At 55.0% G+C, this 27,599-nt stretch overlaps 9 protein-coding genes and 1 non-coding gene across 10 annotated transcripts; 7 read left to right on the top strand and 3 right to left on the bottom strand.

Annotated features, from left to right (window-relative positions):
• Window positions 1–465: 465 nt before the first annotated feature.
• On the bottom strand, window positions 466–2,389 carry VDBG_06354 (delta-1-pyrroline-5-carboxylate dehydrogenase; the record flags this gene model as incomplete). The annotated part of the gene is made up of 4 exons (XM_003003865.1): window positions 466–638; window positions 701–1,650; window positions 1,711–2,183; window positions 2,243–2,389. 4 exons carry the CDS (start codon window positions 2,387–2,389, stop codon window positions 466–468), a joined length of 1,743 nt encoding a protein of 580 aa, XP_003003911.1.
• A 1,075-nt stretch (window positions 2,390–3,464) lies between these two features.
• On the bottom strand, window positions 3,465–4,454 carry VDBG_06353 (pyrroline-5-carboxylate reductase; the record flags this gene model as incomplete). The annotated part of the gene is made up of 2 exons (XM_003003864.1): window positions 3,465–4,360; window positions 4,421–4,454. 2 exons carry the CDS (start codon window positions 4,452–4,454, stop codon window positions 3,465–3,467), a joined length of 930 nt encoding a protein of 309 aa, XP_003003910.1.
• Window positions 4,455–4,856: 402 nt separating this feature from the next.
• Window positions 4,857–6,323, bottom strand: VDBG_06352 (proline oxidase; the record flags this gene model as incomplete). Its single annotated transcript, XM_003003863.1, has 2 exons — window positions 4,857–5,658; window positions 5,710–6,323. 2 exons carry the CDS (start codon window positions 6,321–6,323, stop codon window positions 4,857–4,859), a joined length of 1,416 nt encoding a protein of 471 aa, XP_003003909.1.
• Window positions 6,324–8,020: 1,697 nt separating this feature from the next.
• VDBG_06351 (cellobiose dehydrogenase) lies at window positions 8,021–10,381 on the top strand (the record flags this gene model as incomplete). Its single annotated transcript, XM_003003862.1, has 3 exons — window positions 8,021–9,250; window positions 9,310–10,185; window positions 10,277–10,381. The coding sequence occupies 3 exons, from the start codon at window positions 8,021–8,023 to the stop codon at window positions 10,379–10,381; spliced, it is 2,211 nt and encodes a 736-aa protein (XP_003003908.1).
• A 1,469-nt stretch (window positions 10,382–11,850) lies between these two features.
• Window positions 11,851–13,939, top strand: VDBG_06350 (creatine transporter; the record flags this gene model as incomplete). Its single annotated transcript, XM_003003861.1, has 2 exons — window positions 11,851–13,419; window positions 13,496–13,939. The coding sequence occupies 2 exons, from the start codon at window positions 11,851–11,853 to the stop codon at window positions 13,937–13,939; spliced, it is 2,013 nt and encodes a 670-aa protein (XP_003003907.1).
• Window positions 13,940–14,772: 833 nt separating this feature from the next.
• On the top strand, window positions 14,773–15,300 carry VDBG_06349 (conserved hypothetical protein; the record flags this gene model as incomplete). Its single annotated transcript, XM_003003860.1, has 1 exon — window positions 14,773–15,300. The coding sequence occupies one exon, from the start codon at window positions 14,773–14,775 to the stop codon at window positions 15,298–15,300; it is 528 nt and encodes a 175-aa protein (XP_003003906.1).
• Window positions 15,301–15,902: 602 nt separating this feature from the next.
• VDBG_15130 lies at window positions 15,903–15,974 on the top strand. The gene has a single exon. It is a non-coding gene; the product is annotated as a tRNA-Arg (tRNA).
• A 564-nt stretch (window positions 15,975–16,538) lies between these two features.
• VDBG_06348 (kinesin) lies at window positions 16,539–19,128 on the top strand (the record flags this gene model as incomplete). The annotated part of the gene is made up of 2 exons (XM_003003859.1): window positions 16,539–18,040; window positions 18,174–19,128. The coding sequence occupies 2 exons, from the start codon at window positions 16,539–16,541 to the stop codon at window positions 19,126–19,128; spliced, it is 2,457 nt and encodes an 818-aa protein (XP_003003905.1).
• A 2,848-nt stretch (window positions 19,129–21,976) lies between these two features.
• VDBG_06347 (necrosis- and ethylene-inducing protein inducing factor) lies at window positions 21,977–22,828 on the top strand (the record flags this gene model as incomplete). The annotated part of the gene is made up of 1 exon (XM_003003858.1): window positions 21,977–22,828. One exon carries the CDS (start codon window positions 21,977–21,979, stop codon window positions 22,826–22,828), a length of 852 nt encoding a protein of 283 aa, XP_003003904.1.
• Window positions 22,829–25,460: 2,632 nt separating this feature from the next.
• VDBG_06346 (conserved hypothetical protein) lies at window positions 25,461–26,564 on the top strand (the record flags this gene model as incomplete). Its single annotated transcript, XM_003003857.1, has 4 exons — window positions 25,461–25,493; window positions 25,588–25,961; window positions 26,032–26,114; window positions 26,185–26,564. The coding sequence occupies 4 exons, from the start codon at window positions 25,461–25,463 to the stop codon at window positions 26,562–26,564; spliced, it is 870 nt and encodes a 289-aa protein (XP_003003903.1).
• Between the last annotated feature and the right edge of the window lie 1,035 nt (window positions 26,565–27,599).

Here is a 27,599-nt window from a genome sequence, read left to right as displayed (position 1 = left end):
GGTGATTCCGCTGATAGTCCCGGACTTTCGTCTCCTCCGTCAGCCAAGGGTATTGGTTGTCTGACATTTGGCTACGAATAAGGAAACTGGCAGGTTGGGGCCGTGCAAGCGGCTCTTGATGTGTTGAGGGTAACGCCATTTACGAAACATGTATGGCTAGAGTCTTCAAAAACATGACGATGCTGTAGACACCAGTGTAGATACAGAATCATGACTTTGAACATCATTCGATACAATTAAAAGCTTATCGTTGACAGAATCAACATGGCCGCACCAGCTTCGAAGCTCAAAATATTTCATTGACAAAAAAAAAACGTCACGCCGAAACGCATCATTGTGCGTTAATAATTAAGTGATGTGATTTTCCAACCAAGAAATGCTCAATATCTGACAAAAAAACCGAAATACCTTTCCAGAATGATATGCATAGCTCTAACTAATCGTAAACACCAGCTACTACTCCCCTCAATCGTTGCTGGGGTACTTGAACTCCTCCAGAGGGAAAAACTCCTCCTTGATCATCCTCGGGCTGGTGAAGCGGCGCAGAATGTCGGAACTACCTGCCTTATCATTGGTGCCACTGGCACGAGCACCGCCGAACGACTGCTGGCCGATGAGAGCAGCCGTGGTCTTGCAGTCTATTCAGTCATTGTCAGCATTGCTCTTAGGCAAGAGGGAACTAGCTGCGAGTTTGACTTACTGATGTAAAAGTTGCCAGCCGAGTACCGGAGGGCATCTTCGGCCTCTCGAATGGCACGACGGTCCGTGGCGAAGACGGCGCCGGTGAGAGCTAATCCACCGCCGTTCTGGTCGACGCTCTTCAAGACGTTGGTCCAATCTGCGTCCTTGTACACGTGGATGGTCAAGACGGGCCCGAAGATCTCTTCGTTGAACAACTTATGGTCGGGCGAGTCGGCTTGGTAGACCGTTGGGCTGATGTAGAAACCAACCGAGTCGTCGTAGGTCCCACCAGCAAGCAGCTTCAAAGAAGAATCTTTGTTTGCAGCGTCAATGATGGACTTTATCTTGTCGAATGATCGACGGTGAACCACGGGACCCATGAAGGCGCCCATGTCGCCATCTGGGCTGCCCATCGTGACGCCCTTGACGCCGGCTTTCAGAAGGGAAATGAACTCTTCTGCACGAGACTCAGGGACGTAAGCTCGGGATGTGGCCGAGCATTTCTGGCCTTGGTACTCGAAAGCGCCACGGATGGTGTGGTTTACGACGCTGGGAATGTCGGCGGTGTTGTGGACGAGGTGGAAGTTCTTGCCGCTAGTCTCACCGACCACTCTGGGGAACTCGCGATATGTCTTCTTCGCGATACCTTCGCCGATTCTGCCGTACAAAGACCGGAAGATGTCCGAAGACCCAATGAAGTTGAGGCCAGCAAAGTCATGGTGGCTGAGCGCAACGTCGGTGACTGTCTCGGCGTCACCTGGAACAAATTGGACGACGTTGGGCGGCAAACCGGCCTCTAAGAGAATGTTGTAAACGATCTGGCTGGCATAGATGCTGTACTGTGAGGGCTTCCAGAGCACGACGTTGCCCATCAGTGCTGGACCAGACACCAGGCTTCCTCCGAGGGCGGTGAAGTTGAAGGGCGACACAGCGTAGACGAAGCCTTCGAGAGGGCGGTAGTCGAGGCGACTGTGCTTTGTTTAAGCACGGTATTTACAAAGTACAAGGATGATCGAGATTATTGCTTACCTCCAAATACCGTCGGAGCCACGTGTGGGCTGCCGCGCATGAAGCTCAGCCGCATAGTGACAGTTTAGGCGGAAAAAGTCAGCAAGCTCGGCAGCCGCGTCGATTTCGCCCTGCCAGACATTTTTGCCCTGGCCCAACATCGTGGCCGCAATGAGCTCATAGCGGTACTTACCCGTCGCCAGCTCGGCTGCCCTCTGGAAGATGGCCGCCTTGTCGACAAATGGAGTCTCCTCCCATTCTTTCTTCGCGCCGAGGGCCGCCTCGATTGCTGCTGAGATTTGGTCCCTCGTCGCGAGCGGGTAGTTTGTGAAGATCTTCTGGTGCTCCGACGGCATCACCTGGTCGTCGGAGCTAGAGATCTTCTGGCTTCTGCCATCGTAGAAGATTCCGCTCTTCACCGGGAGCTCTGACCGGAGCTTTTTGAGGGCTTTTTCTACCCTAACTCGCTCAGGAGAGCCTTTGACATATGTTGGCTTACGTACATAGTGTCAGTAGTAATCAGATTAGCTACATGGCGGGAAGGGGAACACACATTGGCCTCATTTCTGGCAGCAGGAAGAGTGAAAGGCAATGTGACATTTGTTCTTTTCTGCGCAGCCAAAGCGGTTGTCGAAGGCGAAATCTTGAAGGAAACAGGTCTGGTCGTGCCGGAACGGATCAGGTTTTTCGTTGTGAGCATGTTGACGGCAATTACTTTTGCTAGGTACCAGGGATGAATTATTCAGTTGCGGTTGAAAACCAACGAGTGCATTGGCGGACCAAAACAAACACGAACAGAAGAAGTGTATTCTTGAAATCAGACAAACCAAAGGCCGAAGCTCGAGATCTTGTAGAGCAAAGCTGACATTCGATTGACCCTGGAGCCATGATACTAGAAATTAGGGTAGCTCACGGCCCCTCTGCGGAGTTTATTCGGGCGGGGCGCTGTCGGATGCTGACCCGGCCGGTGAAGGGGTATCGGAGATGGGGTTCCGCATGACGGCGGCTGACCCGACTGGATCATGTCCTGCCCCTCACCACCGTGATCACTGAATCTTCGGGTGGAGGGAAGAAGTAGGAGTTCGCCAACCCATCTTACTAGACTACTCGCGGCTGACGTCGCATCCGGCAGTGGGCTATCCGCGGCGCTGATATCTCCGATACTTACAGTCATGGACAAGCTACCAAGAAGCCTCATATCAAAGCAACATGCCCAAGCTGCCCTTGTTTCGGGCCCATCATGGCGCAAGCGACAACCGGCCAGATTCTACTTCGCACCCTAACATCGATCAGGGTCGCTACTCTGAGGAAGCCAGGGCACTTCATCACGTCAAAGCATTCGGGAATCATGTTGGCGTACGCGACGACCTGCGTTGTGGCAATTAGAACCAATATTCTTCAAAAGGAGCTCACAGGTAAAACATCTCGGGCACCAATAGTCTTCCTGTCGGACTTTATGGTCAACATTCCTCTCGGGGTCTAGAAGCATGCTCGTTTCTTGCAGATGCAAGCCACGGAAACATTTTCGCTCCAGGAAACAGTATTGATTACCTTGACCCAAAATTACGAATAAGGGCTTAGACATGTCTACGACAGCGCCGGTAATGGCATTCTGTTCTGCTACGTCCTGACAGTCTTCAGATCATTCATCCTGCCCGGCTGGCTGGCACCAGTGAGTCCCAAAACGATGCTGCCTGACGAGAATCCATGCGCAGCGCTGGTGCATATTCTTGGTATCAATAGCAAGAACCCTTGAACCCCCTATGAGTACTCCCCTACTGACGAGTATCGTTGACGTGAGGGTTCTTGCCCATCTGCCGAGCGATCGTGACAGCCTCCCTTAAGGCCTTGCCGATATGCCCCCTAACTGCGCCCTCTTCCAAGACCATGAGTCCTCCAATAGTGCAACCCTCCGGAGAAGTCCCCTGATCCTTGAGTAAGGCGGGATGAAGGCCACCTTGCATCATCGTAGCCGTGCCAAGCATAGACTGGAAAGTCATAGTATGGGCCAGAGGCCGGGGCACGCCAACAGCGACGGCCGCGTCGATGAGGGCATCGCAGACGACAGCAAAGAAGGCGGGGGTCGAGCCACCCAAGGCTGTCGTAGCGTCCATGAGAGCTGGAGGAATGTGAACCGTCTTGCCAATCTGATTGAATATGGTGTCGCACAGCTCAAGGGCCCAGTCTGGGGGGGCGGGATCCGATATCTCAACGGCGGTCAGGGACTGGGCTACTTGGGCGGCAACGTTGGGCAGCGTCCGTATAATCCATGTACGACCGCTATTTGCATTGGAACTGTTGGTTGGCGTGCCAAAGATGGTCTTTTCGAGGTCCTGCCGAGTCCAACCTGCGGCAACGCTGATGAGGAGCCTTGGGCGGCCGTTATTAGTGGACGATAAGGCTTCAGCTACACCTTGCTCTTGAAGGGTGGATACTATATCGGCGGGATCGACTGCGAGAATAATCACGTCGGCTTTCTTCATTGCTTGAAGATTCTTGCCGCCGGAAGATACGGTGACGGTGTCTGCGTTGGTGCGGAACTTATCTGCTAGCTTTTGTTCAGTTGCGGTGCTGCGGACACAGACGGTGAAGCGCTGGATGGGCAGCTTTGTGGCATATGCCGTCTCAGGGGGGGTAACAAGGCTCTGCAGGATCGCGAGACCCAGGTTTCCTGGAATTGGACACGTCAGAAGGAGGGATGGTCTCCGAAAGCACACGGTGTGCAACATACCACAGCCCAGCATACAAAGCGTCAAGCCATCCATGTCTTCGACTCCTATCTCGATTGACTTGCAGCTGGTTGGATGAAAGACGCTCTGACGGTCTTTCTTAGTTCAGATCGTTATAATAGATATATTTTGGGGAATCAACGTGTAGAGACAACACTGAACCGTCGGAGAAGCGAGGGCTGGGGGCCGAGGCGGAAGCAGAAGCCGGGGTGGTGCGTGACGCGCTTTTCTCGGCATCCCCGCACCATATCGGCATTGTCCTGTCTGCCCAACTTCACTACGCAATACTTCCCGCGCGAAGAGTCGCGCATAAACGGCTCGTCTCCCGACTTATCGCACTGATTAGCCACAGAGTCGGACATGATTCCGACGCATCTTCGTAGCCTGTATTCTTGATCAAGGTACCTTTGTACGCAGGGAAGGCAGGTACCTAGGTATCTAACGCCTAAACCCAAGCCGTCTTCGAATCTCCTTCTTCAGAGCTCGGTACTCATCACTGCTCCTCGAAACCGCATCCCTGTTCTCCGCTGCCCTCCTCATCAGATAAGCCAGGCACTGCCCGAGTGTACCCCATGTGGAGCACTTGTATACACCTGGTGTATGGTCGCCACGTGCTCCCATCTGCACCAGATCAAAGCTGAGATCATCAGACATGCCATGCAGCTGGGCGAAATCCAGCTGAACAGTCTGCAGGCCCAGCTGCACGCGGGACTGGTGTGTCTTGTGCGCAGCCACCAGGCTCTCCCTGTTGTGACTCGCAAGAAAGAGGTCAACCGACGGGAACGGGAGCCCGCCCGGCGCACCGAACCTCCCAATCTCACACTTGAGCGCCCCCTGCGAGATGGCGTTGTACGCATTGTCCGTGTCCTGCTTCGTGTCGTGTATCAGAGACCTCTTGTCTGAAGACATGTAGGCCCCGCGGACGAGCTTCAGGCCGAGCGTGAACCCTTCCTCGGCGGCTTGCTTCAGGTGCGTGTTGAGGGTTGCCGCCGTGCTCTTCAGATACGCCTGATACGTATTGTAAATCCGTGCACAGCCGTCGCGGTTGTAGATGTGGGCTAGCTCCATTCCCACCAGGAAAATGCCCTTTTGGTAATGCTGGGACTCGGCGTCGATGATGATGCGGGCATTTTTGCTCCTTGCCCGACGACAAAGCTCGTGGAGCACGTCCATCATCGCTTCGGGTGGAAGCCGTCCTGCGGTCAACGCATCGCAGACGAGAGGACCAGCTCCAGTCAGCCTATCTTTGGGTTAGTCTTCGACAATCTCAAAGCGGGAGTGCCTGGCTTACTTGAGAGCGAGCTGATCGCCATCACCCAGCAAATCGACTGTCTCGAGTGTCCCTTCGGCCCAAAGCCCGAGATATTTGCATTCGCCCCTATCTGTTTCAATTGTTGCCCCTTGCCGATGGACTTTGTTGGTTACTTGATCAAAAGAGGTCTCTTTAGCGTAGGTGAGAATCGTCCCCCGGAATCCAAGGTCTTTCATCTGTCGAAGGGTGCTCCTCGCCTCGGACGCCGTCTCTCCGGCGCAAAATTGCTTGTAAAAGGTATTCTTCAGAACAAAATTCAAGACGGGATTCTTGTTAACGTTGAAGAAAATGCCGCCAGACGTGCTTGTGAGCCATGACAGACACGCCAGCGAAGCGCGGAGGAGATAGGGCTTGGATGAGATGGCGGCGAGGAACCAAGATCTCAGGAGGATAGTATTGGGGAGTACGGAAAGTGGCGCTTTTGATTTTGCCAGCTCTGGGGACCTTTCTCCCGTCTGGGCTGGTTTTCCAGCGAGGCTGATGAGTTGTCTCCTGCTTGGGGAAGCGGTGATGCCGGGAAGGGCTCTTGAGGAACTGATACGTGGCCAGGCTCTGTTAAGCTGCATCATTGCTGATTTTGTGTTGCGACTCATTGTAGTTATGATTCTCCTCACTTTGAGACGTCGTCTAGAGAATCTCAAGTCGAGCCTGTTGAAGGGGGGATATCCCGCCCCATTAACAGGATCATCGTCATCAGATGCCGATGCATCGGTACCCAATCCGTTGATACATACGGATCAACGAGGCCGTTTCGATATGCCTCTAGCTAGCACGGGAATACAAATATTCAAAGGCGGGATAAGACGGACTAACGATAAGATTGTGCCGTCATGGGGCTCTGCAGCGAAAGTCATATACCATGAGAAGTTGTTCATCGGAAAGGATGCCGTAGGACGGAAAGTGTGGGACGGGATACGCTCCCGTTGCCCAGGTACAATAAGTACCTTAGGTAGGTACTGACTGGAAGGAAGCTTGCCCCAGGAAACGTCATGTGGTTGTCGAGGGCTCGGCGATGACTAAGTGGAAAGTTGAAATACCCTTGAAACAACGATTGGATTACCAGAAACTCACAGAGACTTAAAGAGACAAGTGAACATGATGTAATCGTGGTCGCGGGGACAGGTGGTGATCCCGTAGCTAAAACCCTTAATTTAATATGTTAAAGCAAGATGCCCTCTTCTACAAGGAGGCGTAGGTAGACCTCTATAAGTTACTCCCCCCAATTATGTGAATATTAGTCGCTTTGGTCAGTGGCTACTGTTCTGTGAGTACCTATGTACCTTGCCGTGAAAAACTAGTCGTGAATGGGATAGAAAGTCACCGGACGATGTTCACCGAGCTCTGCTGATTCTGGGAGCACGTGACCGTTCTGTTCATTGTGTTCGAAATATTAGGCAAATGTCTACAGGTCAGGCGTGGCAAAAAGCAGGTAGGCCAGGCCATATGGCAGGTCATTACATTCTATCAGCTTTGGGATACACTGGGCCCGCGGGCTACTTGGCTCGAAGTGAATGCCACCACCAATTGCTACGACCTCGACAACCTTTTCATCGACTTGACTGTTGTGGACTCCCCACGTAACATTACAGTACACGGCCGCCACGGCCTGATTGTCTCAGGTGGCGTGAGCAACATGACTAGGGCTACGGCCTTGGCATGGACCTATTGCTGCGAAGGCTGCAGGGGTCCCTGTTCATTTAACCGTTACACTCCACCCGTTACATTAAAGATTTAAGTTCAGTAGGGCGCGGGGATCCCGTCTTTATCTGGTGAGTCAAGTAGTATGAGGTGCATGTTGCAGCGTGTCCGAATAAGGTACGCTATGCAGCAAGCAACGCCACGAACCAAATTCGCAGTGTCGTCCGCGCAACAACCAGGGATGCAGTGCTTCAGGGTCGTAAGACACATGTCCTCGGATTCGCATCGTGCGCCCATTGGCATGCCAAGCTTGTTTCCCCAGACTCGGTTGGAAATGCGATGGGTATCATCGCGATAGCCAATCGAAGGACGTTTGATTATGCCAAAAGGGTGCTCCTCCGTGTTTTTCGGGTACAAGACGAGGATCTGACGAGGATCTTGACCATGATGGCGGACATTAGGAAGACTCCGAGCTCATGCAAGGTTGAATGACCTTGGCATCAGGGGCAAATGTCGCCTTTGCAGGTCCTACATATACAATCACGATGGCGAAATATCTTTGCCGTCACTGGCTCTTCAGTAACCTGAAGTTCAACAGGCTCCAGGCTCGTCACTCATTCAATTCTCTCAGTCATTCCTTGGACCACGTACCATGGCGCGCAGCAGCTTGGCAAAGCTTGCTCTCGGCCTCGGCCTCTTCAGCGGGGCCCAGGCACAGTCGGCCGCTTTTACGGACCCCGATACCGGCATTATTTACCAGCAAGTCACCCGGGGCGCCTACACTTTTGGCATAGCCCTACCTGAGACCCCTGGTACCGACCTTATCGGCCGTATCAGCGTCCAAGGCGCTTCAGGATGGGGTGGTGTGTCGCTCGGTGGAAGAATGGCCAACAGTCTTATGGTCATTGCTTGGCCCAACGGTGATGATATCGTTGCATCACTGCGTCACTCTACGGGCTATGCTAGCCCTGGTCTATATGCCGGTGATGCGGCACTGAAGACTATCGCCGCCGGCACGTCTTTTGATGGCACCACCTTCACCTACACCTTCCTCTGCCAGGGATGCATCCAGACCGACGGCACCACCTTTGCAGCCGACGCCAGCACCGCTGATATCGGCTACGGCTTGGCCGGCGCCAGCGTCAGCGCGCCAACCAACCCCGCCTCGCCTCTGACCTTCCACTCCGGCGGCTTCGGCATCTTTGGCGTTGACCTGGCAGCTGCTCAGTCGTCCCAGTTCGCTACTTGGGCTGCCTTAGCCGACGAGACGGTGGGCCCGCCGGACGGCGGTGGTGGCGAGACTCCGAACCCCGGCAATACCACGGTGCCCATTTCCAACTCGACCTATGACTACATTGTGGTCGGCGGCGGTCCGGCTGGCCTCGTCGCATCTCAGCGCCTCACTGAAACCGGTCGCTCCGTCCTACTCATCGAGCGCGGCAGGGCCTCTACAGCCTCGACCGGCGGCAACAGGCTCGTCCCTTGGAACCAGAGCCTGACTTACTACGATGTCCCCGGCCTCTTCAGCAACCTGCCGTTTGCTACACTCGGCGAAGGTTACTGCACGGACACGGCCGCCGTGGCTGGCTGTGTGCTTGGTGGCGGTGGCTCTGTCAACCGCATGGCCTTCATCCACCCTCCAACTTGGGACTTTGATGATGAGTGGCCAGAGGGCTGGACCTGGGACGATATTGCGCCTGCTGCCGCACGTCTTTACGCAAGGAACCCGGGCACGACGTCTCCCTCCCGTGATGGCAAGTACTACGACAACGAATCGGCCAACGTGCTGGAGCCTTTCCTGAAGAGCCATGGTTGGACCTTCGCCGATGGTATCCAGAACCCTGACGAAAAGGTTCAGTCGTATGGTCCTCCCTCTCTCAATGTAAGTGCACGAATCCTGGGCCATGATTCAGCCTCACGAATATGTATCTGACAATCTAGATCGCCAATGGCCTTCGTTCCGGTCCTATCCACACCTACCTGCCACTGGCCCAAGCCAAGCCCGACTTCAAGCTCGAGCTCAACACCAAGGTCATCCGTGCCATTCGCACCAACTCGACCATCACTGGTGTTGAGGTTGAGAACGCGCAGGGCCGCCAGATCATCAACCTGAAGGCTGGAGGTGCCGTCATTCTTGCCGCTGGCGTCATGTCCACCCCGCGCGTCCTCTTCAACTCTGGCATTGGCCCCTCTGCGCAGATCAACACAGTCAAGTCTGGCACAACGGGCGTCACGCTCCCAGAGGAGAGTGCATGGATCAACTTGCCAGTCGGCCTTGACGTCAAGGACCACTCTCGCTACGAGATCACCTTCAATGTCACCGATGGCTTGACAACCTACAGCAGCGATCAGCTAGCCAACCCTACAGAAGAAGACAAGGCCTTGTTCAACGCGGGCTCTGGTGTCCTGACACAGTCTTTCCAGCGCCTCGACCTCTTCCGCCAGGTCAACACATCCGACGGCCACGTCATCATGTTCCAGTCGCACGTCAACTCGCAAAGCAACGACACCATTCGGTTCATGATGCTTATGAGCCACGGCCTCACTTCTCGTGGCGAGCTCGCGATCAACGCTGTCGGTAACACCCTCTTCACAAAGGCGCCCTGGACGAACACCGACACGGATCGCGAGGCCTGGTCCATCGCCATCAACGAGCTTTTCGATCTGTCGCGCCAGCCCAACAGCCCCATCTCCTTCTCAGGCGGCAAGAATGTCACAGCGCAGGCCGTTCTTGACACGCCCGTCCAGCCAGGCATTCACATGGTAGGAAGCGCCAAGATGGGCACCGACGACGGTCGCGAGGGCGGTAGCGCCGTGGTTTGACCTCAACACGAAAGTCTACGGCACCGACAACCTGTTTGTCGTCGATGCTTCATTCCACCCTGACCTGTCCACGGGTAACACCCAGGCCATCGTCATGGTTGCGGCGGAGCATGCCGTCAAGAAGATCATTTCGCTTCGCGAGGGAGGTGGTTCTGGCTGCCGCCGGAGGCCGCGCATTGTGCGCAACTGACAAGAGTCTGCAAACGCTGGTCTTTGATGTATACATGTTTTCTTTCCGGTCAATGTTACCGAGTTCTTTCACACCTGTCTATGTATTATGTACATTGCAGCACATAGCTTCTTAACTACAGTATACACATGCCCTTGTAAACGCTCTGCGCCTAATGCGACATCTTGTGTGGCCTGCTTGACTGCAGGCCAAGGCCAGCCCCAGGCCTTTCATCAGCTGCTGCCCTTCGCAAACATCAATGGGAGTGGCGAAGACTGCACGGCTTCAAGCGAAGCCACAGCTCTTTAGGCGTAGCTCGGTTTTCAAGGACTAATGTGTAGTCTTCAATCCCAGGTCTTAAGTGCTTCAGCTGTCCAGGTGCGGGGAACTGACGTGCTTTGTTCGTCATGAGCGAAGATAAAGATTGATCCGCTTACCACGTTATTTCTTAATGGCTGCTGTTAACGTCCTCTACTGCCATCACAAAAAGACAGAGGCTCGTTACGCGTGTGTCACCTCACGTGGCCGTGATACTCCAATACTGAGTTTCTTCGCAGTGATACAAGTGGCAATGGAACAAAGGAGCAGGATCACCTTGGAGAGTTAACATCATTGCAAATCGTTAAGCATACTTTGACCGACGTGACCCGACCGGAACCATACCGCCTCCCCCACAAACGGCAGCCCGAATGGCCGAACGCCCCATGACGGCTTGATCCACTCCTCCGCCGAGCCGCCCAGTCCGCAGATACCCGTTACAGTCCCGCATGCGGCCAGTGTGCAACCCCAAAGCTGAGTCGAGGCGGTCGCTTTATCAGAAAGCCAGGGAGGGAGCACGGCGCCGAGCCTTTTCTGACATTTGCCGCGCGTTCCCTCGTGACCGCCAAGGTCCAATCGCACCTTGTCCAAGCCAGCCTCAGACCTATCCCATGGCATGCCAAACCTTTGCCAAGCTGATGCCAAGCTCCTGGAGAAAAACACCAGAAGCATTCTATAGGCCCACTCTCAGCCTACCATGCAATGTTCCCACCATATTAGACTATGCCAAGGAACATCGAGGCATCACTGTGATAGCGAACCATGCTTTTGGCCATATGCCAAGCGTCTTGGTTTGACCGCAATATGAGGCCAACCCTAAACTACCTGCCGTATAGAGTAGGTGTGTAAGATCATCAAGGCTCTAATTCCCCAGAGTCTCTTGTTGGCTGCATAATTCGAGCTAGACCTTCAGATGTATGGGGCTCCTTTGTGCTTGCCCACATCGCCGGGCCCTGCAAGCAACAGGAAAGGTTTTGTAAAGGAGGTGTGAGAAGAACTCAGATACATATAGCTGGTTTCCTGGAGCCTTTAATATATCGGTTCCGTTCTGTTTCTCTTTCAAGTCTTCCTTTGCCTCCCCCTCCACCCAACTCAACTCAGGTTCTTCGTCTGTTTTGTTTCAATTCCATCAAGCGCCTGCAAGCATGGCGACCCAGCAGGAGCGGCCCAAAATGGGCATGGGCAAACGCATCTACCTCTTTATTGCCCCAGACGCTAAGAAAGACGAAGACGGCCGTGACAACTTCAACTCCCGTGCGCAGTTCATTCTCTGCGCCATGGGTGGTGCCGTCGGCCTCGGAAACCTCCTTCGATTCCCCTCCGTCATCTACAACAACTACGGGCTGCAGTTCTTCATCCCTTACTTTATAGCTTTGTTCCTGATCGGTATTCCCATCCTCACACTCGAGATTGTCATGGGCCAGGCCTATCGAGCCGGCTGCGTGACCGCGTGGAACAACCTCAACCACCGGGCCAAGGGCGTTGGGTTTGCCATGGTCTTCAACGGTTATTCTGTTGTCGGTTATTATGTCCCCATCCTAGCCTGGGCCATGTCATATTTCCGGCGTTCTTTCACCAGCCCCCTGCCTTGGGCTGGTCAGAACACCCAGGACTTCTTCTACGACGATGTTGTGCGCAACCAAGCACCCGTCGGCGATAAAGATGAAGGAGACATGCTCTTTTATCCTGGCACCGGCATCGTAGGGGAGACTGCCGGATGGACCTTCTTCACCTGGTTCATTGTCTGGATGTGCATGTTCAAGGGCGTCGGACTGACCGGACGCGTCATCTATTTCACCATGGCCATGCCGTTGATCATGATCTTGATTTTGGCTGTTCGATCCTTGTCGCTCCCGAACGCGTCCGAAGGCTACCGACTCTACCTTGGCGTCTGGCGGACCGAGTCTCTCCAGGGGCCTGGTGTCTGGCAAGACGCTTTTGGTCAGATGTTCTTCTCCATTGGTGTCGGGTTCGGCTACTTTACCTCGTACGCATCTTACAGCTCCAAATACTCCAACGCCGTGCAGGACGCTTTCATCATTGCTCTGAGCAACTCGGCAATCGAGATCATTGCCGCTCTAGCCGTCATGGGCATCATCGGATTCTTGCAAATCGAGCCCGACCCTACCAACCGACTCGGCACCTTCAGTTCTGGTTTCTTCACCTATCCGGAAGCCCTTGCCCAGATGCCGGGTGCAAACTTCTTCTCGGTTGTCTTCTTCATGACTCTCTTCCTTCTCGGTCTGACTTCCGCATTTGCACTATTCGAAGTCCTTGTCACCATGATCTGCGACACTGACTGGGGTAAGCGAGTACCTCGTTGGGTCGTGGCCACTGCCGTTGCCATCATGTCATTCCTCATCTCGTTGATTTACTGCAGCGAGTTTGGATTTTACTTCCTGGACGGCATAGATACATTTGTCAACGACCTGGCTCTCTTCTTCACCGTCTGGTTTGAATCCTTCTTCGCCACCACTCTGTACCGCTGGAGGGATCCCGTGGACCAGGTCGGATACGTCAGCTACTGTCTCTTCAACGGCGGCTACTTCCTGGCCCACTTTATCGGCATCCTTGTTGGTCATCTTGTCAGCCCCCCAGCCGGTGCCGGCGTGGCATTCGGCATCTTCATTGCCGGTGCTGTCTCATCTGCCTTCTTCGGCAAGACACCTACGGTGGCGGCCCCTAGTTTTTGGGGGCGTAGTACCGTTCTGAGCCGTTTCTGGTACTCTGCATTCTATTCGGTAAGTGATCAACATCCTGCGGTTCTTCTATTCAGCCACCTTTTTAGGCGCTCCTGGCTAATCACGGTCGTAACAGGGCAATCAGCTTCGTCGCGACATCAACGCCTCCATCCTTACCGGCAAGAACTGGCGCCTTCACTGGGCCTGGCCCGTTATTCTGAAATACCTGACCGCACCCGCTGTGGGTCTTGTGTTCTCCTTCGCGTACTCCAAGTTCCGCGACGAAAAGTTCGCTCAGGACCCGGCCTACCTATACTCTTTCATCCTCTTCCACATGGTCATGGTCTTTATCGTCGGCCTGTTCATATTCCCACGGTTCTTCAACTGCCTCGTTCCCGCGCGAAGGCTCGAGGCCGGCGAGGGCAAGTACGCCGTTGCACCTCAGGTCTTCATCGGCGAGACCGTCATGCTCTCTTCGGGTGGCATTGAAGAGGGCAACAGTATAGAAGGGCGGCGGACGGACAGCGACGGGGCGTGGAATGAGCCCGCTGTGACGCAGGAGAAGCCTAGTCACGGTTGAGAGGACGACGTCTCTCCCGTAGTGCCTTATTTATCTGCGTTCAGTGAGAACACCCCTCTAGGTCGTCTGGAGAGGGCTTCGTGTTTCCCACGACAGGGTTGTGTATCGGCCGAGTAGCACTTTGGTCATTCATCTCATGGCCAATTTATTTGAACAATTTTACCCATATGGTGTCCACGAACCAAGTCAGTGTCATTCATGGCCCCAATTCGGCTTTTTGCGTATGTGGTCAGCGATAGGAGCAACCCTTAATTGACTTTACAATCGCAGTCGGTGTGAATGCGCCCGGCAATATGCCAGTTCCCCGCATTGGCAATTGCAGTGCAACCGGCTTCTGCGGAAGTGTGTTTGATGTAGATGACACGCCTGCTGTTAGGTCCGGGCCAAGCGTCCGCAATCAGTGCCGACGTCGCATCATGTCAATATTTCCGAACACGTGAGGCATCACTCGCAATACCCTGGCCTATGGGATTCTGAGCTGTCACTGGTCCCTCGATCCATCCGGTATCGTGTCAATGTTCACTGCCGGCCGAACGAGGACGAACGCTCCGCAGATCGGCATTGCAGAGTCCGATCCTAGATATATTCAGCCATGGCGATTGGCGCGTATATGGGCAATTCGGCAGCGAGATCGTAAATGGAAGGTGACTACGGATGTTTGATGATCTCCAAAGCGTCACGCAGACCTCACGATATGGGCACTCTTGTATAAGTATAGTAGTGTTCACTCTCTTTGTTGTTGCCTTTGCGGGTGGCACAGATCAGCTTGTCCCTCGCGGCCTCTTCTTCCATTTCAACACATCTTCTGACTTGATTCCACGCTGCGCATCAACATGAAGCTGTCTCTCATCACCATGGCGGCGGCGTACGCCTCCGTCGTTTCCGGGGCCATCAGCTGGTCGCTCCAGAAGGCCGCCAACCCCACGACCGATCAAGCCGACGCGTACGCCAAGATCGAGGCGGCCATGCGGCTCGCCGTCGCTCGGCACTCGAGGCTCGGCACGGCCACCAAGACGCTCCGCGTCTACTACACGCCCGGCGTGCCGACGGCCGAGGCCAACTTCAACGGCGACGTGCGCTTCGGCACCAACAGGGCGTACATGAACGAGCGCACGGCGCTCCACGAGATCTCGCACACCCTCGGCATCGGGCAGACGGCGGCGTTCGACAGGAAGTGCGCGGCCGGCGACTGGGCGACGGCTCTGCCGCTGCTTCGCTCGTGGGACGGCGCGAGTGCCGTGATCAACTGCGGCGGCTCGCACATTTGGCCGTATGGGTTGAACTACGACAACGAGTGGAGCACGACGAACGCTGATCGACATGTGAGGCTTATCAATGCGATGATCAGGGACGGTATGTAGACTTAGCTATTTGCAGGAATCTAAGGCGATGTGAAGATGTTATTCTCACGGTGCACTTGTAAATCCGTCGGTGACATCGTCATAACCGGCCTGACCAGCCGCCGGTATGTGAAGACCAACCGATCAGCGTTCGTTCCCGTTTCGACCAACTGTCGGCTGTCCACACCATGGCCCGTGTACATCGAGCAGATCAGGCGTCAGAAAGCGGCCGTCTCCTCTGAGCGCTTCCTGACCCTCAACGGAGACCTTGACGTTGGTCTGCCGCAGCGCCTCAGCTCCACTGGGGCATTTCCAATACCTCGGGCACGCAGTGTGCGAGAGGCGACTGGGTTCCGCTCCTGACTCTTTCGCGCAAGCATAGATGCCGACACCGGTCTGGGCGATTGGGCCTGTTGTCAGACCAGCAGCACGCTGCATGTCGGTCATCTTTGGCAATTTTAACTGTGGTCATGACTCCAGACGAGCGACGGTGGCTACCGTCATACACATCTCGCTGTGTACGAGCTGGTATCACTTCATGGAGTGGGGAGCGTGACGGATGATTGAACATTCGACTGATGATAGGGTCATCAGTCTTTCCAGTGAACCAAGTATACACAATTGGCCTGCTGGCGCAATGGTAGCGCGTAAGCTTCCGGTGCTTAAGGTTGTAGGTTCGAGTCCTGCGTAGGTCGGCCGATTCTCGCTTCTGAGCGATTTCTTTTTGGTCTTCCATCGTGGGTGCCGAATCAAGCCGTTGTTGACAGCCAACTATCGAATTGAATTGAAGCATGCAGCATGGGGTGTATTTACCTGCTTGAACAATACTTTTTTTGTCCTGCGAAAGTGCTCACCGTGAACGAAGTACACATTCAGCTGTGGAGACGAAGAGGTGCAGCACCTCCCTAGGTACCTAGCTAGGTCTACCTATGTTACGGTGGACCCACGGAGCCCCGTTGCCCCGACGACCTTGTGAGCCCCTCGCCCCACATGAAGCTGCTGGCAGCTCGAGGTAAACACGCGTTGGACAGTGGCATGCGCGAGGAAACAACGGCAGTGAGCGCCTTCCAAGTCCCGCCATCCCAAGTCCCGCCTTCCTGGTTTGTCGTCAACGTCTCCCCACTCGACCGCCTTCTGCTCGAGGAAACAGAACCGTCTCTCCTCTTTCGTTTACTCTCCTCTTTCGTCTGCTCTCTTCCTTCGCACAACGCGTCTCGACAGACCAAGAGGGACGACGAGGAATACACATCGCACCCACCATGGACAGTGCACCGACGAAACCGCCATCCAACCTCTTCCAGGTCTACTTGCGCCTGCGGCCCTCACCAGCCGGCTCGACCGCCTCAGACAAGTTCCTCTCTGTCGAGCGCGAGGACACGTCCGAACACCCGACGCACATCATCCTGAACCCGCCCAACGACCGCAAACGCTCCACCGAGAAGTTCGCCTTCACCCAAGTCTTCGAAGAAGATGCCACCCAGCTCGACGTCTTCCAGTGCACCGGCGTCGCGCCCTTGATCGAGGGCGTCCTGGCGCCTCACGGCGGCGTGGGCACCGATGCGCTGCTCGCGACCCTCGGCGTCACCGGCTCGGGCAAGTCGCACACCATTCTGGGCTCGCGGTCCCAGCGCGGCCTGACGCAGCTGTCGCTCGACGTCATCTTTCGGGCCATCGGCTTCAACATGCTCGACAACGCCTCGTCGCCTGATCTCGACTCGTCCCTGCAACTGTCAGACCCCTCTGATGCCACCATCGTTTCGGCACCCACCTTCCTCGAGACCGTCTATGCCGACTTTGCTGGTCCCGCGCGCGCCGGCTCGCGCGCGCCGACGCCTATGCTTGTAGGGCCCCCTCCTGCTTTCTTTGACGCCCCTCCTGCTTTCCTTGCCGCCTCTCCTGCTTTCTTTGACACCCCTCGTCCGCACACCGCACCTCGCCGTGTCCCGTCCGGCCCTGGGCCCCCGACCGTTCGCGTCGTGCCCCCGACCCCGAACGCGCAAGGCCGAGTTCTGCCCACATCCTCCTCAACACCCATGCATCTCCCCCCCAGCCCCCAGAAACACCTGCCCACGCAGCACACACTCAGCCCCCAGAAGCACTACATGACCTGGACCACAGCCTCCAAGACGAAGAAGAATCTGACGAAAACTCCAATCAAGGGCGAATACCCCCCGCAGCAGACCCCTCGAAGACATCTACAACGCCCATCTGCCGTGCCGCAGATCCCCGACGTCAGCACCGTCCATGTCTCCTCCGATCCCAACGCCGAGTACGCCGTCGTTCTCTCCATGTACGAAGTGTACAACGACAAGATCTACGACCTCCTGACCCCTCCCATTCGATCCAACGCCACCAAGGAATACCGCCGACGCCCGTTGCTCTTCAAATCTACAGAGCAAAGCGCCGACAGGAAGGTTGTCGCCGGGCTCAAGAAGATTGTGTGCAAGAGCCTGCGCGAGGCCATTCTCGTGCTCGAGGCCGGCCTGCACGAGCGACAGGTGGCTGGCACCGGCAGCAACAGCGTGTCGTCACGAAGCCACGGCTTCTTCTGCGTCGAAGTGCGGAAACGCACCAGGGGACAGAGATCGTCCACCTGGACCGGCAGCACGCTGACAGTCGTCGATCTGGCCGGCAGCGGAGCGTGCGCGCGATGCAAAGACCCAAGGCAGCACGCTCGCCGAAGGCAGGCAAGATCAACGAGAGTCTCATGTACCTGGGGCAGTGCCTCCAGGCGCAGAGCGGGCTGGGGAACACAAGCAAGGTACGTGCATGACCTGTCGCTGTTGTCGCTGCCGACATCGGCAGGCCGGCGAACGAAAAGACTGACCCCATCTCTCCCCACAGCCGAGCGTCATGCCATTCCGCCAGTGCAAGATGACCGAACTCCTGTTCAGCAACTCCTTCTCAACAACATCGTCTTCGTACACTGCCCCCGTCGTCCCCCGTCGAAACGCGCAACGAGGCGTCATGATCGTCACCGCTGACGCCCACGGCGACGTGAACGCAACCTCCCAGATCCTTCGCTACAGCGCGCTCGCTCGCGAGGTCACGATACCTCGCATCCCTAGCATCACATCCACGATCCTCGCAGACATGCCGACGGCAAACGCACACTCTGAAACTCTGTTGTCCGTCAACTCTGCATCCTCTCAGCGGTCCTACTTCTCTCAACCGTCCGGCTCTCACCGCAACATCTCCCCCAGCAGCCCGACGGATGGCGACAGGTTCATCATGGAGCACGCCGCTCTCGAAATCGCCCGCATGCAGGAAGAGATCAACAGCCTGCACCAGGAACTCGACGTCGAGCGCGATGCGCGCGTCGCCGCCGAGGCACACTTGCTCAGCATGGAAGACCGCATGCTCGAGCTTGAGCAAACCATCCGCGAGGACTGCGCCGCCGAGTACGAATCACGGTATGACCTCGAGGTGGCACGTTGGAAGGCCACGATGCAGGCCCAGCAGGAGCGCGGCGAAGAGCACTGGGATCGCAAGATGGAACTTTTTGAGCGCGGTCTTGGACCCCATGACGATGACGACGAGGAAGGCGGCGAAGACAAGGAGAACGTTCTCGTCGAGAACCTGGCGCAGGAGAACGAGCGTCTTCGCCGCGAGATGGGAGTGCTCAAGCGTGAGCTTGCTGGCCGGAGTCCGACGCGGAGGCAGCCTCTCCACGAGCGGGACGACTTTGGCAGCCGCAAGCCCGACGGCGGCACCGGAAGCCTGGGTCGCAAGATGGAGCAGCTTCGCGTTAGCAACGCCAGCGTCTCGAGCGTCGCCAGCGGCGGCAGCCCCAAGAAAATCAGGCGACTGCCGACGAAACGGTGGGAGGACGCTGACGACCTGGCGTAGTGTTTGCGCAATGTCCTGTCGATGTGTGGTGTGGATTTTACTGCGTGTATACCCTTGGTTCGGCCTATCTGGATTGTAATGGATTTTATGACTTGTCATCGATTCCGACCGCGCCATGTTCGTGACTGGGTTGAGGAAAGATTTCGCTTGCATGGCCGGCGATCTGATGCCAGGTAGAATCCCAGTGATTCTGAGCAATAGACCGACCGAGGACCGACTTGGCGTCGAGAGTCTCGCCATCAGCTTCGCGACAACGCCTTCGACACCGATCGGTAGCCTTGGCCCCGTGGCGCTCGGCCCTCTGTGCAGGCGTGCTGCTGCCATCGGCTGTCGAGGAGCCATCTCCTCTGCCGGAATAGGAAGTACGCTCGTAGGACCTGATCGAGATGGTCCTTGCGCCGGCCTCGACAGTCACGTCGCAGCTCCGAGGATCAGTATGACTCGACGGTCTGGCGAAAACAGGGCGGGCCAGCACGGTGACGGAGCCCACGCTGCATGCAACCCGCAGCAGATGCCGCTTCCACCATTGTACCTGTCCCCTCGTCGTGTCCGGCGGTAGGTCTGCATGAATGACCGGAGATCTGCAGCTCTGTGTATCATTTCGAGGTCACATCGTGCACGTACTTACTCATTGGCACCACTGCAGTGACCGAGTCTGGGTTCGATACGACGGGGCGAATAAAGAAAAAAAGAGGAGGCCACTGTAGCACTCGGCATTGATGTGGCAGGGCACCCACGGCAACACTGCCGTGGCGCAGCTCCGCGTCCATGTCGAGGCCGTGGCCGGCAAGCTTACTTCCGATAAGCTTGAATGCTCGCAGCCCCCTAATCTCACGCAGAAACGTCTGGACACGACGCGGAGCAGGTTATAGTATGTGGCACCTTCGTTGGCCGGCCAGGCTTTTCTTTGTCGTGCATTCATGGAAGCGCAAGGTGACGCACCAGGGAAGTTCCGGGGAAGCGGAGCACGGCTGCCGCTTGATTCTGTTCATCCTGGCTGAGCACCATGGACGGCTTCTTCACATGTTTTCTCATTCGCTCTCCGCTCTTGCTTCTCGTGTCAAATATGTCTCGACCGGAACCCAAATGAACTTGCGGCCTCCGTCGGATCAGCTGGCAATAGGAACGACCGATCCGGCAGATTCTAGATCAGGTTCTGAGACGACCTCTGTTCATCGGACGCGAAGATCTGTGCAGTTGCACCTGGGCCATGATCTCGGTCATGCGATGTATAGCCGGGATCTCCTGCCATGCGGCGGCAAAGCTGCAAAGCCGTAACCAAGGATACCCTTCATTTCCAGACTCGGCAAGTCGGAGGCGTTTGACTGGTGATGGCGGTAGTTCACTCTCGGAGTTCTCTGGGCTTGAAGTGTCTTGCAAGGCGGTGCCCAGGTGGTGATTCCATCGATGTTCGCAGTCGAAATAGCATCGACAGACAGCCCGTGAGTCTTCGCAGGTCTCCGCGGGAGAGCCGCATTTCCGTTCATGGCAACTGTGTCTGGCCTTGATGAGATACGTAAGGGACTAACACGGAGGCTATATGGACTTTGAAGCGGTGGTGCTACTTTTTAAGCAGTAGTGCTTGGTGAATAGCCTGGGTAATTGGCTGTTGATTTAATTTGCAGCTCAATAGTTCATCCGATAGAGTCAAGGTCATCAATCGTAGGCTTGAAGATATCCAGAGATCGCCCCTCTCCTCTAGATATGCCGAACGAGAGCTGCAAGAGCATCTCGGACTTTCATGGTGCGGTCGTTTTGCTTCTTACCGCTGGATCATGACACCGCACAATTTTTCCCTGGTGATGATACAGTAGTTGGACCAGAGAGTCGCCCATCGAAGACCGAATGTGACCACGATGGGTGACGAGGTCGGTACCTATCCGAAGCCAACCGTCCACGTTTCTGTGACGCATCACGCTACGAGGAAAACGTACCAGCACCATCGACATAAAGAGAATGCAAGGCTATTGAGTAAGAGCAGCTCTCGTTGACTTACGACATTCCCACCATGGCAAGCATCATCTCGATTGAAGGGAGGGACTGTTTTCACCACGGATCCGCTTAATGGGATGAGGGAATTTAGTGCGTGCATCCCCGAATTTCCAGCAAATACATCCTTTTTGAGAGATTCTTGCTCGCTTTCAGCACCCTAGATCACCCCAGCCGTCCCCTTGTCTACGAACCTTCAGTCATCTCGGTAGGGCGGCGGCGTGCGGGCCATGCGGCCGCTTATTCTGATGGTTTGGCACCACGAGACTCGGATTTTGCGCCACAATTCTGCAAAACATGCACTTTAACATATCCAGCAATTCAGACGATGGAAATTTCCACGCCTGCAGCTAGAAACCCATGGTGACACGCGGCCGCGCTTGCGAAGGCTCTTGCTGGCCCTTGCGGACGCAGTGTCAGCAGCTGAACACCAGGGGTTGGGTCCACCGAGTCTTCATGGCCATGAGTATACCATGCACGACATCGTCTGCCCAATCACGCACCACCTCGTAAGAAGAACCCAATCAAGCTTGGGGAAAGGTTTGATAGAATCATCTAGCCAATGCAGCCGTGTGCTCTTCACGATGGCAGCTTCTCATTTAATTCACCCATAGCTTCAAGGCCCTGCAGTCAGCGAAGGCGTAGCCCGCACAAAGTGTAGATGAAGCTCAACTGTTCATTTCCATTCTCACTCCAATCAACGTCTGCTGCTCGTAAAACGTGGGCCGTCGAAAGCATCGTCGCTTGGTGTCCCATGGATATAAAATAGCATGCCAGCTGCCCTCCTTGATGCGATGAGAACAGAAACATTCCCACACGTCACAGAATAGCCAAATTTGGAGAACGCATCTTTTACAATATGCCTTCTCTTAGAACGGCCTCCTTCTCCGCTGTGGCGGCTCTGCTCCTGTTGCCGGCAGTCATCGCAACTCCTCTGCCAGACACGCCTACCACGAAGCTCATCCGCCGCGATCTCCTCCAGCCCCTCGGCGGCTCGGCCTGGTCTGAGCAGGAAAAGTGGTGCCCGGCCCTCGACTACGATACGGACTCGTGCTACAACACGGTCGCCATCTCGCCCTCCGGCCAGCTCAACGCCGGACAGGATGAGACCAAGTCGGCCGGCGAGATCCTTGGCTGGTGCCGCAAGGAGGTCCGCCTGCAACAGACCAATATTTACGTGCGCTCGCGCTGCAACAACGGCTGGTGCGTGCACATGTACGACTACTACTTCGAGGCCGACTTTGGCTGGGGCGCCCACCGGCACGACTGGGAGCACATTGCGGTCTGGGTGCAGCACGGCCAGCTCAAGTTCGTCAGCATCTCGCAGCATGGCAAGTGGGACATTCGCATCCTCGACGGCCGCACCGCCGCCCCGCGGTTCGAGCACGGCACCCACCCCAAGGTTGTGTACCACAAGGACGGCGCGCTGACCCACGCCTTCCGCTGGGCCAACGGCGGAGACGAGCCGCCCGAGAACCACTGGAAGAGCTGGCGCTGGGGCGTCGGCGCCGGCCTCATCGAGTGGGAAAGAATGCCGGACAACCTGCGCAAGACGCTGTCGGCCAAGAATTGGGGCGCAGCCGAGATGGCGGTCCGCGACAAGGACGGAAGCGACTGGAACTTTGCGTGGTACATCAACGAGTCGCAATACTTCTGCTGGGAGACGTATTGCCCCGGCTTCCTGGCCCCCGAGTTCAAGCCGTGGGGTTGAAGAACGCACGGGACTTTGACCTTGATCTTGCAAGCCAGTCACTTGTTCGAGCTGCTCTGGCAGTCGTGGTGGGTCATGTTCAACGTAGTCAGGCTACCTTTTCTGTCCTTGGTTGAGGATAGTCATTCATAGAGAACGCGCATTTTCTTTCGACTTTCAAGCCACTCAATTGTGGGTAGTAGAGAGCCTTAATCCACGTTGTAGCTTCCGATACAGAACATCGCTTTCATTTGGGTCAACAGGCGTAAATTGTCAACTGAAACGATACTCTTCTGAGCTATGTACTTGCAGAATCTTGGACTATCGTCTGCTGCATGTATCAAACACGTGTAGCCGAGAGGCTTGCTAGAGGAACCGGTCACCGTAGAGGAACCTGATGAGACAACTTCATGAGACAAGGCTTGGTCAATGACGTCTCGACATTCGACCTCTTTTCAGTCAAAGAAAAAAAGGGGCAACTGGGTATCATGGTGTCGAAACTAGTCAAAACCTTTGCAGTGGGTGATGAGAGATTGCAGATACTCAGGAAATGTGTTCATGCTTTCATCCAGGTTCGTGGAGGGGGGCTCGAAACTACTGGCGAGGATTTCTCAAACACAAATCTGCCAGGGATAATCGGACTTCAGGATGGTCACTTCAGCCAAGCCACATTTCCTTGGACAAAGCCTCGTCAGCTGTGTAAGAGGCAGCATCAGGGCAAGACCTAGTACACACTAGAAGCCCGGGGGCTCGAGAGGCCTGCCACGCCTGCCGTTACTGGAATCAACGGCGGAAGCTACATTGTCGATTGATCCTGATGCAGAACGGCTAAGGTCTCGGAGGGTTGTGAGCTAGTAGTGAGACGCGCAATTATTAAACAAGTCGTCATCAACATACTACATCAACCCAGGCATACGCTAATAGTAGTCGCACGTTCGCGACATACGGTCACCCTAACATAGGTTATCAAAGTTGCTACCGTACAAGATCAGAATCGGCTAACATAGAACCGGTAAGATGAATCAGATGGCACCGGGGTCATATGGATCTCTCACAACGAGAATCCGTGCTTTGCAAAGAGGAGATGGCTTCGAAGTCGCATCTGTTCACACTTCAGGTGCCAAGTTTTCGGCAGTCATCCCTGCAGCACGGTATTTTTAGTCAAACTACGATCCCAGCCCAAGCAGTTGATCTCGGCAATGGCGAGAACCAGAGCACACCTCAAGCGGCCCAATGCGACTTTGATGACAAAGGCAGTATGAACTGCCGGTTGCGTATGCAGCCGGGCGACTACAGAGAATAGTGAAATATCGCTCACACGAACCTTTCCTGTTGACCAGAGCCCCCTCCCCCTACCAAACACTGCCTCATATCTCTCGTTATCCTGCTCTGAGGCTCTGGTGAGATTGGGAAAAATCAAACTCGCCAGGAGATGGCTGTTAGGAAATCAGCAGAGTTCCGATGGCGACAGTATCCGACATTTGAACTTTCTCTTTCCATGTCGTTAGCAGAACCGAATCAAAAGTCAAAGCTCGTCGTGCGTCTTCTGATAAAGAGCGTCGGGCTGCGCATGAAATCAACCGGGGCATGACCAGTCGCCTGACACGAAGACCGAGGTGTATTTCATATCGGGACATATAGCCCAGCTAACGAGTCAGAACCCTGACTCCTTCCCCTTACCCGCAGAATGAATCTTATCGTAACTCGCATAACCCCTGTCGAACGATGAAGTCCCCGCCGCGGCTGGCCCGCACGCGGGCACCGGGTTCTTACTAGGATACCCTTCGACATCACTAGGAGCATCAGTCATGATCCTTGGAAAGGTTGATACGCAAGGTTTAGGCTGTGTGGGCTCGAACGTTACAGTTTGCCTATGAAGGTACTTGCCGCAGGCAGCCAGCGTAAGGGGATGCAGGAGATACAACGCGGCCATGCAGGAAGACAGTTTCGTCCGCAGATGCGTGGGTGCCATTGCCGGGAATTGCAACGGTCGCCAAGCAGAGCACAGTAACCTTGTTGGCGAAAGCCTCCCATTCGCATCATTCTGGATCTCTGGCGATTCCTCGAGTCATCAGTCATATTTCACAGCGTTTCCCCATGCGAAGCCACGTCCAGGTATAATTCTACATTTAGTCCCCCATCGCCGCATGTACATATTAAGCCATCACAGTTCATCCATTGATTCTGGTCACATTTCCAAAGAGACGTTAGATGCCACCATCTCCTCATCCCAACATCGCCAGCCAAGATGGTGGTCATGACCCATGAATACACCAAGAACCAGATGATCGGGCTGGCTGTTGGTTTCATGTTCCTTCCCATCATATTTTATGGTCTTCGAATCTGGGCTAGATTGATTATCAAACGCATCACTTTGGACGACTACTTGGCTGGCGCCGCAATGGTAAGTTAGGTTGTTGGACCATGCGTATGACCAACTCCGATTTCTCATCTAACGCCACATTACTAGATCCTTTCCATCGTCTGCTGTTCTTTGCAACTAGCCGGTAAGAATTTGAAATTCTGCAATTTCCCGCAAACGGGTTAGACACTAGCTATCTAGCTGGACGAGATGCTGATTATTACCTATCTAGCAACATTTCATGGACACCTGGGCCAGCACCAGCCACAACATCCTGATGGGACGGCCATCATGGAAGATCCAGGTCTGGCGTTCTTCGAGAAGGTCAGTCGAGTCCGGCCTCGTCAATCACAATATTGATCTCTGTTGTCGCACGCCTGCGTCGCGTTAGACATGGCTAACATGGCTATGCGAATAGTCGAAATTCGCCTTGAACATGCTCTCCATTGTCGGCCTTGGTCTCGTCAAGTCATCCATTCTCGTTCTCTACCTGAGTCTCTTTCCGAACCGCAAGTTCCAATGGGTCGTGTACGGCGTGCTCGGCTACGTGATCGTCTGGACCATAAGCTTCTTCTTCTCGCACCTCTTCACCTGCTACCCGATTACTGCTTTTATCGACTTTTTCCAAGATAAGAAATGCGTCAACCAGGTGGCCATGTTCCTAACAGTCCTGTACACAAACGTCGTGGCCGACTTTGCCATTCTCGTCCTGCCCATTCCCATGGTCATGAGCATCCAGCTCAAGTTGCGGAGGAAGATTGCCGTCCTCGGCATGTTGAGCCTCGGCGCTGCGTGAGTTGGCGGCCTCCACAGCTCCCGATATTGGAAGCAATGAAGAGCAGTCTGACTAACGGAAGTTCAGTGTCTGTGCGGTCAGCGTCACTCGCGTCATTGCTGTATATGCAATTGCCAAACAATACGTTCATTACCCCAACGACATCATTTGTAAGACGCAGCACTCCCGCAATATACTACGCGGAGACTTGTGTGTGATTCATGCTGACGGTAGAGATAGACTACACCGCACCCGTGTTCTTCTGGACCAATATTGAACTGTCCATGGCGGTCGTGTGCGCATGCCTGCCGACACTGCGACCGATTTGGAGACACCTGTTTCCGAAAGAAACAGCGACTGGAAACAACTCGTACGAACTGGGCTACGGCTCTGGCAGGAAGGGGACGAAGAAGGGCAACCACAACAACATGCCATACACAGAGCTGGACGAGATGGAACTCAACGGGGGTAACAGCCACACAAGGCCCGCGTCGCCGGCGAGCGGGACGGTGGTCAAGGAGACCAGGATACGTCAAACGATTGAACCAGCAGACGACTCTAGCGCGATATATCTACCACCGACCGAGTCTTTTGCTGGGCCGCTTGGTCCCAGGGTATGATGTCTGCTGAAGAGGGAAGCTAAGGGCCAGCGGGCGTCCAGAGTAAATTAAGAAACATGCTTTGACGGTTCTTTCAAGCGTCGTGATTCCTGCCCCCCCTTCCCCGCGGCCGTAAAAGCAAAAACAAAAACAAGCTGGTATGTTCGTGTAGATAATTTCTATAGGACCGAAAGGAGGCGTGACTTGCCATCAATCAAGCATCATCACAGGGGCCTTCCTGGAATGGCACCCTTTAAGAGTATAATCTACATTTCGTTTCCGAGAGAGTTCCAAGCCACGCATGCAGCATGTTGCCGAGAATGCCGTCCCGAACTTCTGGCTCGCTACAGATGTGTGTCATGACTGACGTATGCCATCGAAAGTGCACACCTCTGCATTTTGTACACGGAGCAGAATGGCGCAGGCGGCGAGGTATTCTCTCCCCACCTCGTCGCATGCTGGCGGTAATCTCCGCCGACGCGGCTGGTAGACATGCAGCAAAGTCATCTCGCGGAAATCACTGAACGAAGAAAGTCGGATGTTCCAAAGCCGAGGCATCTGGTCGACTTGCTGGTCTTGTCTCGAACAGCCGCCGAGTGACTGAGCCTGTCGTTCTTTAGTAATAGTTTGACAAGACGAACAGACAAGGTCGATCCATAGTTGATAGACGTGCAGCACGTCAAAAGCGCCTCTGATCATGGTACTTGAATCGTCAATGTACGCCGCTGGCACCACCGCCACAAGTTCTTGTACAATGTATGTGGAATATGAGGCGCGGTGAACCTCGATGAACCAATGCACAGTCCTAGTTTCCAGGCTAGAGCGGCAAAGGCCTTGATTCGAGCAGTAGCGGGGGCTTCTGCCATTCTTGGTTTCTGGACCAAGGGACGGCGTTTGCCGTGAGCGTGCCAAGCCAAGGGGCCGTTGAACCATAAACAGGGTCTCAACCAAAACCTTCTGGGCATCCTCCCCCTGAAAAGACGCGTGGGCAGGTTGCAACCACAGCGGTGAGATAACCTGTATCAGTAGCCCTTCCTTGCTTGAGAAGCCTCGAGA

This window comes from Verticillium alfalfae, genomic scaffold, assembly GCF_000150825.1.
Source record: "Verticillium alfalfae VaMs.102 supercont1.7 genomic scaffold, whole genome shotgun sequence".
NCBI lineage: Eukaryota > Fungi > Ascomycota > Sordariomycetes > Glomerellales > Plectosphaerellaceae > Verticillium > Verticillium alfalfae.
The sequence above is the reverse complement of the archived record's forward strand: the minus strand, read 5'-3'. Positions and strand labels throughout refer to the sequence as shown.